The sequence below is a fragment of the Berghia stephanieae genome, chromosome 1 (genome assembly GCF_034508935.2).
Source record: "Berghia stephanieae isolate SIO BIC M18660-M18661 chromosome 1, UCSD_Bste_1.3, whole genome shotgun sequence".
Lineage (NCBI taxonomy): Eukaryota > Metazoa > Mollusca > Gastropoda > Nudibranchia > Aeolidiidae > Berghia > Berghia stephanieae.
In genome coordinates this window covers 60,824,308-60,838,426 of record NC_088360.1, presented here as the reverse complement: position 1 = coordinate 60,838,426, position 14,119 = coordinate 60,824,308, and the positions used below count along the sequence as shown (strand labels likewise).

The window sequence follows — 14,119 nt, the reverse complement described above, 5'->3', positions numbered from 1 at the left end:
AATTTCAACTAATAAACGCAGTTGTCCAAACCAAAAATTATTGATGATCAAACCTCCACCAGTTTCATTTATAAATTCTAATGATAAAATGGATCTATCAAGATTAAACAGATATCAAACAAAGATGAGAATGGTGAAACGTGTAATGATAACAAATGTCTTCTGCGAAAATCGGTTCTGGACGACGTCGTTAGTCAATTGAATATAGGATCCTCGTTTCTCAAAAGACCCATCATCACAATTCAGAATGTCCGCCAATGACAAGCCCAACGAACACATAGGAGTCTCGAACCTGGCCATCGATGTCGTTTGCAACTACGCCATTAACATCTCATCTGTCTTTCAGAACACTATCAGCCATTGCTCCACGTCTACATCCAATGCCGAAAATTCTGAGTGTGATTTTGGCGAACTTCAGGATTTGGCGTCACTCGAGAGCGGCGTTAGAGAGTAGGGCGAAATCTGCTTTAGGTTAGAATTAAATAAATTCGGAGTCATGGCCAAATGTGACCCACGGCTCCCAACTGGTTTTATGTCAGTTTGAACCAGATGCTTAGCTTTTCGTACGTATAGAAATTATCGTCACCCTCCCCAAGAAATCATCATATGAACTAAATCAAAATCTTATATTATTTAGCTTCTAAACAATTCTGGATTAAAACCGATTTCTTCTTCTTCTTCTTCTTCTTCTTCTTCTTCTTTTCTTCTTCTTCTTCTTCTTCTTCTTCTTCTTCTTCTTCTTCTTCTTCTTCTTCTTCTTCTTCTTCTCTTCTTCTTTTCTTTTCTTCTTCTTCTTCTTCTTCTTTTATTATTATATTATTTTATTATTATTATTATTATAATGATGATGATGATGATGATGATGATATGATGATGATGATGATGATTATTATTATTATTATTATTATTATTATTATTATTATTTTATATTATATTATTATTATTATTATTATTATTATTATTATTATTATTATTATTATTATTATTATTATTATTATTATTATTATTATTTATTATTATTATTATTATTATATTATTATTATATTATTATTATTATTATTATTATTATTATTATTATTATTATATTATTATTATATTATTATTAAATTATTTTATTATTATTATATCATTATATATTATTATCATCATTATTAATATTTTAATTATTTTTTTTGTATTAAATTAAAAATATTATTATATATTATTATTATTATAATTATTTTATTATTATTATCATATTATTCATATTATTATATATTATTACACTATTATTATTATTTTTTTCGTATTACAAACTGTACTACATTAATTATATTTGAATAAAGATTATTATTATTATTATTATTATTATTATTATTATTATTATTATTATTATTATTATATATATTATTATTATTATTATTATTATTATTATTTATTATTATTATTATTATTATTATTATTTCCGATTGTATTAAACTCACCAGTATAAACTAAACATCAAAATGAGCGTAATTTATTCTTTTATTTGCTCTCCAAATTTCGTTTTGATGCTATTCTTTGATTTTTATCTTATTTGAAAGAACCCTTATTCCAACATGTCGGTTGAAGAAATGACACAAAAGTACTGCTGAGAGAGATGTGTAAACATTCATACACGACTGAAACATGTTTATGCTGACTCGTGCATTGGTATTTAAACAGTTCAAAGGTGCGTTAAGTCATTTACTGGAACTGATGCTGTTTCATCAACATTAATGAGCAGGCTCGCAGTGGTAGTTCATAAACTGCATCGAGCAAAGCAAATGAAAAACAAACTGACAAACCTAACCAAGCCAATCGTTAGAAAAATCAATCTGCCATTTTGCAAAGTCTTATAATTTCCAAGCGAACAGTTCGATATATCGTTAGAGAAATCCTGGGTTATCGAAAGGTGTGTGCCCGTTGGATACCAAGAATGCTCAAATAAACGCATGGTCACATTGAAAGACGTTTTCTTGAAGTCGTTGAACGCCCCTCTTACAGTTTAGCTCCAAGTGACTTCCTCCTTTTCTTAAAACTTAAGAGATACCTCAAGAGCGCAAATTTTACTATTGATGGTGAGGCGCAGGTGGAGGTGACTCGTTGGTGTCGAATTTGGCCACGTGAATTCCTTTTCGACGCAATGCAATAGTTGGTGCATTGTTGGCGGCTCGGTGTGGATGAGAACTGTGACTATTCTTAAATTTTAACTGATAAACGGAAAGGACATAATCTAAGAATTGTTATGATACCTTTATCAATTTCGTATCTATTATACTTATGAAAAAACAAGAGCGGCGTCAAGACTTTTCAGTCCAGCCTTATTTTTTTTAATTTTGATTTTGAATGTGGTGTTCAATTGCTATTGTGATGATTATGTAACTGTATTTTAAATAATTTGTAATAAATACTCTATGAAATTGTATATAAATATATGGATTGCATTTTCCCGACATCTGACGGATTTTGCCGAATAAGCACATTAGATACCGCTTCAAGAAAATGAGTCACAGAAGAAAATAACAAGACAAGGAACCATTTTTAATGTCTGAACGCTCTCCTCAAGTCTACACTTACAAAATGGAGTGAATAATTTTGAAGCAATTTATGAACAACGCGGCTTGACATCGATTTTGTTTTGCATATTGTATTAAATCTATGGGATACGTTTTTGTATTTGACGCTGATGTCAATTTTACACTTTTGTTTTTGAACTGATACTGTGATAACAAAAGTACTTCATCTGCAAGGAATTCAAGATCAATTCATTCATTTACGATGACACAGTTTTGTTCTCTCTCTCTCTCTCTCTCTCTCTCTCTCTCTCTCTCTCTCTCTTTTTCTCTCTCTCTCTCTCTCTCGCCCTCACTCTCTCTCCCTTCCTTTCTCTCTCTCTCTCTCTCTCTCTCTCTCTCTCTCTCTCTTTCTCTCTCCCTCTTTCTCTATTTTTTTGGTTCTCTCTCTCTGTCTCTCCCTTCATTTCTTTCTTTCGCTATCTATCTATCTATCTATCTATCTATCTATCTATCTATCTATCTATCTATCTATCTATCTATCTATCTATCTATCTATCTATCTATCTATCTATCCATCCATCTGTATATCTATCTACCTATCCATCTATCTATCCATCTATCTATCTTTTATCTGTCTTTCTATCTATCTATATATCTATATATCTCATATCATTGACATAGTTGAACACTCTAAAGATTCGAGCACCATCTTCTCACGAAATATACAAGTATGTATGAGAATCTACGAGAATCTTACCATGTATCATCTCCTTTCTCCCATCACCCATGTCTCTGTCTCTTTCACTATTTATCTTTCTAATTCAGTCACTCTCTTCCCAGAGTCCCAAGCCCCTCTCTCGTATTCTCTCTTTCTCTCTTGCCTTTATCTCATTTACCTTACCTCGACCCCCAAACGACCTTTTGACCTACAGTGGCATAATTTATTCCGATATCACATACATACATCGGAGGTCTCATTGTTGAATATTATGATGTAAAGGTATTTCGATGAAATATTAATATTTGCTATCGCCTTGAAGTGGGTTGATTGACGTCAAATGAAAGAATGGAAGATAAATAAGTGTGTACGTAAATGTTTTAACTTTGCATTTAAAAAAAAATTTAAAGTGATTAAATATATGTAATGTAAGCAGTTTAATCTCCCCTTATTAAAAGAGGCATTTTTTTTCATTTAAAAGACATACAGCGATTTCAAAATCTCTAAGACATCCTCTTTTTGTTGTGCTCATCTTTCACTTTGCTGAGAAGCTAAAATCTTGGGAGCTTTGGATTTTATTTGGTCCAGGAGCGAGAGTTCCGGCATACAGCGTTGACGCAATGTCAACCTTCCATGCTCCAATAGGGTGTGATACTGTTTCTTTGTGTTCTGCCTCAAAGGGGAAAATAATCACAACATGAGCAACATGGGATTCTTTCAGTGATGTGTCCCCTGCATTTTTTTAACTGGCTTTAGCTTTAAAATGCTACGGAAGCCTGCTTTAACATGATTGGATTTTTAAATCGTTTGTATGAAAAGAATAATACAATGGCAACGGTCAGTGATGCTCGCTAACAGGTATTTGCACAGAGATGCTGAGCTATCTATGATATTCCACCTACGTCAGATACTGTGTATCAGCATGTTCTCTGGACAACATTTCAAGGATAAATTTTTGTAAGAAATCTCTCTATACAGAAAAACCCACCGACAGCCTCTCCTGACTGGAGTTGGAAAAAGATGAAGCATGTTGCTGATAGCCTGTATGGACCATTTTACCACCTATAGAGTAGACATGCCTTGAGCTGGTTCCTTTTTATGCAAGAAAGGCTGCAAGACAAAATTCAAGTGAGTAAGCGCCCTCTTTCCCTGCACAGCTCTTTATCATTGTGGAGGAGACTGCAGACAAGAATAACGGTCACACCTGAGTTTGATAGGCATAACACGAAATAAAGCCCCCCTTATGTATCATTTAGGCTTCCCCAGTCTCTTAGGCCCACATCCGGTTACCAGAGGTCACTTCAGGTGTTGATTACATAACTTCGTGTGGTTCTAAAGTCGCTCATATTCGTCAGTCCAGGTTTGTAACAAGTTATGAGAAAATCGGACGATTCATCTGTCTATCCCACTTCCGGTTTTGATTAAATCACTATTGGTGCTTCTAAAGCCTTCCCTTAAGTGTACCTCAAGATTTTATTCAAGTTTGTGGATAATCGGATCGTTTTCCAGTCTTTTATGATTAAATTCTTGTTTCAAAGGTCCACTTCCGGGTTAGTGATGTCACTTCCTGAACCACAATCTTATTTCCACGGGTATCGCTTCAGGATGATGCATCACTGAGGGCAATCGACAATTCCCTGGTCTTCGAGGACAGATTGAACTTCTCAAAAGTGGGTTTTTACTGATGACGTTACTTCCGGTTTTGTGAAGTCACTTCCAGTATTGTGACGTTACTTCCGGTCAGTCTGTGTCACTTCCAATGATCATTTTAGGTGCAAAACGGTAGAAGCTTTTGTCCGCCTAACTCGAATACACCCACGCAAAACAGACAGACAGTAGCTGGTTATTATACAGAAGTGATGACCTCTTTTTAGAGGTGAATATTTCACAAATTATGACGATAAAGCTTGGCCCTTTTTAAAAAAAGCATTCTATACGGTCTTCTGAGTGTTGCATAAGAGAGGTTTGCTTTAAGAAGTGAATCTTTCCAGTGAAATGTATTGCTTAACGTAAACATTAATATAACATTTAATCTATCGCAACCTGAAATAATATTTATTAATTTTTTTTTGGTCAGAAAACCGTACCTTCAAATATCGATTGATTAATATGGCTCTCACCTTGTCAAAAACATCAAAAAAAAAATTTAAAAAACTATTAAAAAAAGAAGAAAAAATTAAACAAAAAACAAAAACATACAAAAAGAACAAAACAAAACAAAACAAAAACAAAAAGCAACTCACAAACAATAAGAGAAAAGAGAAACAAAAAAAAAAACCCAAAAAAACAAAACAAAACAAAAAAAAAACAAAGAACAACAACGACAAAAGAAAAAAAAAAACTCTCAAAAGTGGTTTTAGGATTTTTGGCAAGGTTGGCTTTTACTAATTTAATGCCGAGTTATTTGTCCACCATTTCTAAGTACAGCAGTAACGTTGGTGAAACTGATGATCGCTCTACTTTCATTTTCATTTGTTGTTGTCGTTGTTATATTTGTTGGCTTTGTTGTTACTGTTATTTCTACTGAAAGTGACGTTGATGCTGCTGCTGCTGCTGCTAACGATGATGATAATGATGATGATGATGATGATGATGATGATGATGATGATGATGAAGACCGTGATAATGGTGATATTTATTATGTCTATAATACGATGAGGACGACAATAGTTATGCCAGTGTATTGAATGGATTTTAATGATCTTAATGATGCAGACAGGCTTCCTATTGATAGCCTTAAAATGATTTGAATGGAGAATATGTCATGATTTGCACGCCCACCGTTTAAAAAAAAAGAAGTATAACTTTATGTATTTGAAAGGAAAGGGATGATAATGGATGAAATGTCCTCAATTTGTGACATTTGAAAACCTATGGTGTAGCAATTTGTGCCATCCAATTAGTGCCATACATTATCTATTAATAGTCAATTCTTTAACCAATAACCACTCACTGCAACAGTAATCAAATAGTGATTCCGCGCATATAAATAAATGAGTACTAAACAGTGGAATGATTAATAAGCCATGCAAAAAATTAGCTTGAATCAATAAATATTCAAAATCTTCACATTCAAGCTCAGTTTGACAAATTGCAATAAATCATTAAATTTTACCCAATGTTATTTTCTCAACGCGTGAATATATGCACGTCGAATTTGCTCATTAGTAATAATTGGCTTAAATAATAATAATAATAATAATAATAATAATATAATAATAATAATAATAATAATAATAATAATAATATAATAATAATAAAATAATAATAATAATAATAATAATAATAATAATAATAATAATAATAATAATAATAATAATAATAATAATAATAATAATAATAATAATAATAATAATAATATAATAATAGTATAACGCACGATATCCTGAGTCACAATATTATTTACAAGAAATCACTTGATAATATTTTAAAAAAGGTTTACGATGATTTCTTGAATAAAAACAATGATCTGAACCCCCGAATACTCCGTGGAATGGCGTTCCACAATTGAATCTACTTAGGTGCTTGCATTTATGGTGCGTTAATAAATGACAGCCATTAATAGTCTTATACACTACACTTACATGTTAAACATATGTTAAGAAAGCGTTTAAAATTTTGTTTTTAAATTACAATGGGTACTAAAAATATAACATCCCATGTATTTTGTCTTTTATTTACATGGATTGACTTGTATCTTGTGAGATATAACAATTGCCGATACAATACCGCCGTGTTATACTGGAGATTCAAACAGCACTAAATTCTGGATTTTAAAAAAATATTGTCCCACTTGTGAATAAAATGTTCATAAGGTCTCATTGTTTAACGATTCCAGATACGTGATTTAAACAATAACAATATATGTTTGTACAGTAGGTGTAAAAGTAGTCCTAATATTATGTGATCGTCATATAACTATGTATCAATTTTAGTTACAATAGAGGAAGTACGGTTTTTAAAAGCACATGTTTGTAGTTAAAAAGTCATGTAATTCTCACAACGAAATCATACAGTTTTGTTGTAATGTTATTGGTCAGCGAGACAACGTGGTAATGCACTCGCCACCTTTCAATAGCTTTCGTCGATCTCATGAGTAGCCTAAGTTGAAGAGGTTAGTCTTTATAACGTAAAGATCGTGTCGAATCCTGCTCTATAATGCCCTGACCAAAAGCGACTATGAGCACTTTTATAGAGCAATATCCTTTAAACGTGCTCAAAGCCCTTACTGCTTTTTAATACAAAGTTAAGAAATTCCCACAATTGCTGTAATGTTTAAAAATGTATTGCTCCTCCTTTCGCCAGCACGTGCTTTGTCGTCCGAGAGATACAATGATTTTAGAGCGTTTATAGCACAACGGAGGTATGGAAAGACAAATTTGTAACACATCTCGTAAGCAAAGAAATTCTGTTTCGATTTCGTTTCGAATTAAGATATGTTTTTTTACCGGTCATTTAACAGTGATTGGTTAGAGGTATCCAAAGATTAGCAAGCAATCATTCCTATCAGTTAAATGCCACAAAAAGCATGAATGACCTCCGGGTCCTAGGGCCTAATGGCTGTGAAGGACTAAAGGACATGGCAACCACAGGTAAATGCTTAATGTGATATTTAATAAAATGATCTGAAGAGGCTGCTTAATAAGTAGTGGAATAATTTTTTGACAAGGGCCAAGCACGGTTTCAGCTATGGAACGAGCAAAGATGCGTTTAATACACATATCTCTTTTGATCTGGCTAAACGTTTTCGGACCAATAACTCTGTATCACGTTATAAATCAGCATCAAATGATGTTTGATTAACGATACAACAATTATAGTCTGTGACTTACCAAAAGATCAAGCGCTACAAATTTTGTTAATTACAAAGGATATTTTGAAATGCATTTCTTAAATGTTTAATATCTAGTCTTAAAACAAGTGAGATACTTTTAAACAGAACTAATGCCATGAATTTATCCACAGGATTTAAACACTTTTTAACCAAAAAACCCCACTATGATAAATCGAGCCTATAGCGATGTTTTATGGGATATAATATGGTTTTAAGATTGATATTAAAGTCTATTTGATAATATATTAAGATTGAAATAAGTGATTTTTCGCATCCGATGAGAATAATACGTAGATAGTTCCAATAGGAATGAGCTGATTCCTAATGAACGTATATCATAAAAATGAATGCGATTATCGTATAACTTAATAGGTAGACTAGGTACTTGTGTATTTTTTGCACGATAAATTTGGCTGAGAAAAGAGGTTAGTAATACTTTTAGATATTGTGTGGTTGTTTGACTTTTCGTAGACACGAACGACGAAAAACAAAACAAAAACAAGTGTTTAATGAGTGCTTGAATACATGCAGCGACAATATAGTAAGAATATTTTTAAAAGAATAACGGAACTGATAAATCAGGGACATATTATGGTTTATAATGGTATCTATAAAACATGACAGTGATTTGATACATTCAGGTTTGAATTCTTAAAAATCCAAAGAATTCAAAAGTTTTAAACAAGTGCACATTTGTTAATGACAGACATAGATAATAGTGTTGATGGCATCCAAAATAATGTGAGAACACCTTTGAGATAGATTTGTCGATTAGTTTTAGAGATCGAGTTCAATAACAAAAATATAAACATGCAGACATGCAGACGTTCATATTCTGATTGCTTGGTAGTTGGTAACAATTATCTAGAACATGAAAGTAAAAAATACAATTTGTCTCTTTGTAGTTGAGTAAATGACACGATACCCGATATTGCTACTTTAACACATATCGGTAAGATTACTTAAAATATCAGGAATTTAAGTTTAAAAGTAGCATGACTTATTAGCCATCTGTCAAAAACCATTGGAATGTATAAGGAACACTTTGTATAAACCTTACATTAATTGAAAAAAATAGCCCCAATAAAGCAAACTTTTTCATTCAGGTAAAAGACAGTCAGCTATTCACTTCACAGCTACTTCTATGTCGGACATAGTCTAAAAATTTTGGCCAGAAAACTTGTCCTTCGAGTATCGATTGATTAGAAAAACTCTCATATTGTCAAAATCTGTAAACCTTGGGCTGAAGAGGATTTTGTTTTAATAAGAAGCGGGACATTTCAATCGGATGGGTTTTCTGGCCAATGTTTTTAAAATGGATTTTTTAAATAGTTGCCTTAATAAATATCATTTTAAATGAAAAACTTAACGTTAAAAAGTATTCGTTTAACAGCCATTGATAGTGACAGTTACCATTGGATAATCTTATTTGGACGAGGTATCGTTGTTTTTTTTATGAATGATTTAAACACGTTCATTATTTTCAATTATCAGACATTACAATGATGAATCTGTTAATATCTCGTTAAGAGTTTCAGGATTTAAACTGGTTAAAAAGTTGTTCACTTAGTTACTCGTAGCCTTTCACAGCGGTTAAGATTTTATCATACTATCGCCGAAATTTGGTAAGGGAAATCCCCCGTAACGTGTATACAGCATCAATAAGGTACACATTTTCTAAGAATGTGTAATTTATTATGAATTAACGGAAGTTCTAAGTTTTAGTTAAAGCTTTTTATTGTTGAGACAGTCACACAGTTATGGAGTTAGATGTTTTTATAAAAGTATGAATTATATATGAAATACCTCAGGAATATGGTGGCTTTGAGTATCTTGGTACTAATACTTCCACCCGCATACAGCATAACTTAGAAATTTGTACTAGAGGGAAACAAACCATAATATTGAATAAGAGAATATCATGGAGGAGTGAAATACTAGATCCATTAGTAAGTAAATGCTGGAAAATATTCGATGGAGTCAGATATAATAGGTATTATGAATTTGCTGTTATTTCAATATTATTTTGAAAACACGATCATAAGAGTTCATATAGAGTAATTAGGATCAATAAACTACGAAAATTTAAAGAAATCTTTAATTGTCTGTTAAGACCATTTGATATAATTCACAGCCTACATGGAAGATTAAAAGCCCCAAAAACAGCATCAAATGGCTAGATTGGTTGCTCCTTTGCTAATCATTCTTACTTACTATCACTCGATTTAATTTCAAAACAATTAATACGAAAGGTTTGCTATTCTGTGTCAAAGCTTAAAACAATAAAGTCGTTTTCTCAACGATGCTCACTGATCATTTTTATGAATGGATTAATATATGTTTTTGATTGAAGGATAAACTGGCTCATATTAGTTGGCAGTTCTAACGAATACTGATGGTTTCGATACATAAACCAATTTGCTAGTCTTGATATCAACGTTAATAAAAATAACATAAAATAGCTTATCATGTATCATTGCAATTGCTATCATTAACCTATAAAATCGTGCACATTGATTTGGTTTCGCATTACTACATGTAAATTACTGTTTATCTGACATAAATTCCAACTCTTCGTGAAAATAAATATCCATTTAACAAGATAATTATTCATGATGATCATCACCATCTACACCATTACCGTTATCATCACCACCATCGTTGTCCAAATAGGTTTCCAATTTAACTATTTTAATGTGATTCCGTTAATCATCTGCAAAACACATTTTTTCCACGATGACACGTTCCAGAGTTGTCATCAAAGCTATACAAATTATTTGTGAGCATCGGTTGGGAAACCATCAAACAAAAACTATAACACACAAAATAGATACCACACGAAAAGTATTAAAATGGTAAGGGAAATATGTGACCCACCGCCTCAGATCGGAAATGGAGTGATTTAGATGCGAAAAAAAAATAACAAAAAAAAACCAGCAAGAATTCCAACAAACAAAAAAAATCTGGTTACATTTACAAGCTTTATTGAGGGAAATAGATATAGATTTTTTAAACCACTTAACTGCCGCACTGTGTAATATAAAACGTATTTAAAAATTTGACCATTGCAGCATCTAGTTCATCCATGTCTAATACCGTTTCGAGACGATGGAACACAAACAACTTTAGCTTACATCAACAAAAACTAATAAAAATACAGATTTAAAAATCACACTCGTGACAACATAATATCCACTCTGCTTGAATTATTATAATATCAAAAGCTGTGAATGTGAAGAGAAAATAAATCACACCAATTAGTGGCATCCCATCCATTTGGCGATAGGATGGTATCTTAGGAGACAACTATTGTTTTAATTTGGACAAAGCTATTTGCATTAAAATAGTTATCCTATATCAGTTTACATTATATGCATTTTGTTAATAAGCATTTTGTGTTATGAAAATGTTTCTCTTTTAGAAAAAAATAATCGAGAATATCAACACCTTGTAGACTAGCACCTTAAATGAGTCGTACGCTAAAAAAAAAAAAGAAAGTGACATGACAGATTAATCACCAAATGAACGTTACGCCCCTGAACACCCACAATATTAAGTGATAAGAGGTGAATCAAAGTCTTATTACATCTGATAATAGAGATGATGAAAACAGAAGTATCCTCACCTTCGTATACACTGTTGTGGTTGGAACCTCTTCGGCAACAGATATGGCAAGCTATCAGGAACTCTCGTCGGAAATTACCTGTAGAATAAAATATATAATGGAACTGAGAACTGTTGTTGTTTCTAATCGGTCGGGGTCATCAAAAGTGTGGTGTAACAGGAATGAGTACTGATACCAATAGATAAATTAATAAAAGTGAATTTACAACAAAGTAAAAAATAAAAACAATCAGAAAGCCGAACAAAGAAAACATGAGTATGTATTTGAAGGGTGTTATTTTAAGCAATTATCTAGTATTATATTCATATTCGTTGAATTCATTTTTATTGTTGATTGAATGAGGACTTTGATCCATTTATCCGTTGTTTATTTTCTATCTATAGATTAACTCAATATAAGTAAAATGTCTATTCTGTCAATACGATTATCTTTACAATCCCCAGCATCAGCTATTACAGTATCTAGGTTACAACTCGGCTGGGAAAGGTCTCGAACATAATATGAAAATGGAGCAAAATATCTAATTATATACTTAGATACTTTTTCCTATATTTTTATCCATTTTCAAGGCATAAACTAGTTTGCTTTGATTTATTTAATCTTTACCAATAACAATACCATGAAATTGAATGTCAGCTTCCATTTAATATACAAAAACAGATAAAATGGAAGATTTCCCCTTTTTCGGCCATTTCCTGCCCCACAGAAAAAACCCAACTCTCTCTTCCTTGACAATGTCTTCAGAAAATCGCCATCAAACTTCCCACAAATATTAAAGATATTAATCACGCCCTTCATCTATTCCGCGATCTCAGCTTCACACAACCCGACAATAGGCTCATATTTTCTCTAGCCTCTACACCTCCATTCCCCATCAAGACGGATTACAAGCCATCCAATACTTCATCGACAGACGCCCTATACCCTAATGTATCGCTGATGCTATCATTCACCTTACTGAGTTAGACTTGACTCTCAACTCTTTTGAATTCAACGGTCAATTTTTCCCATCAGATCTCGGGCGTGGCCATGGGCACCTAAATGGGTCCATCGTACGCCAATTTATTCATGGACCACCTCGAGCTTAAGTTTTTCTGCCACTACGACGACCACCAACCAGCATTTTTAAAAAGATGCATCGACGATTGCATCAGCGTCACCAATATGACTAAACTGCAACTCAACAAATTCATCACTGCACTCAACAACTTCCACCCAGCAATAAGATACACTTATCAGGTATCCACCACTCACGTAGCCTTCCTGGACATCGCAGTTTTCCTCACTCAAAGTGGACTCAAGATGTCTATCCACTACAAGGTAACAGTCACACATACCTTCTCTGTGGTCTTCACATCCCACCAAATGCAAAAAATCAATTCCACTTTCACAGCTACTCAGACTAAGACGAATCTGCCAGGATGATGAGGACTTCACGGTAGAGAAGGATAAAATGCTTGACTTCTTCCGGAACCGCCATTATCCTGGATACAAACTGAATCAAGTGGTCGACAAAATCCAAAATATCTCTAGGGAGGCTGTCATGAAACCAGTTGACAACAGTAACAGCAAAACAGACAAGCCTGTCCTAGTCATAACTAATCATCCACACAACAAAATTAAAAAAAATAATTATCGTCAGATTCTTCAGGATCAAGTAGAAACGAGGGATATATTCAACAAATGCCTTCAGACGGGATCGCAATTTGAGGGACATTCTGGTTCGGAGCCGGCAACCAACGTATGACGGAGCCTTGTGGACGTTGCAGATGCAGGACATGCAAACATATATCCGTGGAAAATTCCATCAAATCCTCGGATAAAGTGTGGGACATCCGACACGCCTTTACTTGCTCGAATCGTAATCTAAATAATTGACGCTCTCATCTACAAACGTTGCCACAAGACATGCGTGGGAAAAACTGGCAAGAGATTAAGCAACAGGTTTAGACAACATCTGTGGTCTATTGAAAACGAAGAGAACAAGCCTGTGGCCCATCACTTCAATGTTTCCAGTCATCGAGGATTGCATGACATCCAAAAACCGTCCTTCAGTTATGTCACACCACTAAACAACATAGAAAATACAGCGAGGCAGAACTGATACTTAAACTGAGCACCCTGTCACCTCACGGCATGAACTCGAGACTGGACCTTATTTAAATAATATACTACTTTGGTCTCTTACGTCTCCGAATCCGCCGGCCATCCATCGTCTTTTCCTTAAACTACATACCAGTATCATTACATTAATACTATGACTACTACCCAAAAAACCCCCCCACACTACTCCCACTACTCTACTACTTCTACTACATACTACTACTACTACTACTACTACTACTACTATCTCTATTACTACTACTACTACTTAAATACTACTACTAAAATACATTCTTACTACTACTACTACAAAAAACACTACT

The 14,119-nt window shown here is 33.2% G+C and overlaps 1 protein-coding gene and 1 long non-coding RNA gene across 1 annotated transcript in view; one reads left to right on the top strand and one right to left on the bottom strand.

The window, feature by feature from the left end:
- The window catches only part of LOC144978783 (uncharacterized), a 429,130-nt gene that overhangs the window by 93,588 nt on the left and 321,423 nt on the right, over positions 1-14,119 (top strand).
- The window catches only part of LOC144978767 (orexin/Hypocretin receptor type 1-like), a gene marked incomplete in the record, with an annotated part of 367,308 nt that overhangs the window by 56,842 nt on the left and 296,347 nt on the right, over positions 1-14,119 (bottom strand). The window contains 1 exon segment of the mRNA XM_078925242.1: positions 11,694-11,771. Within this exon segment, the coding sequence (XP_078781368.1) occupies positions 11,694-11,771 (78 nt within the window).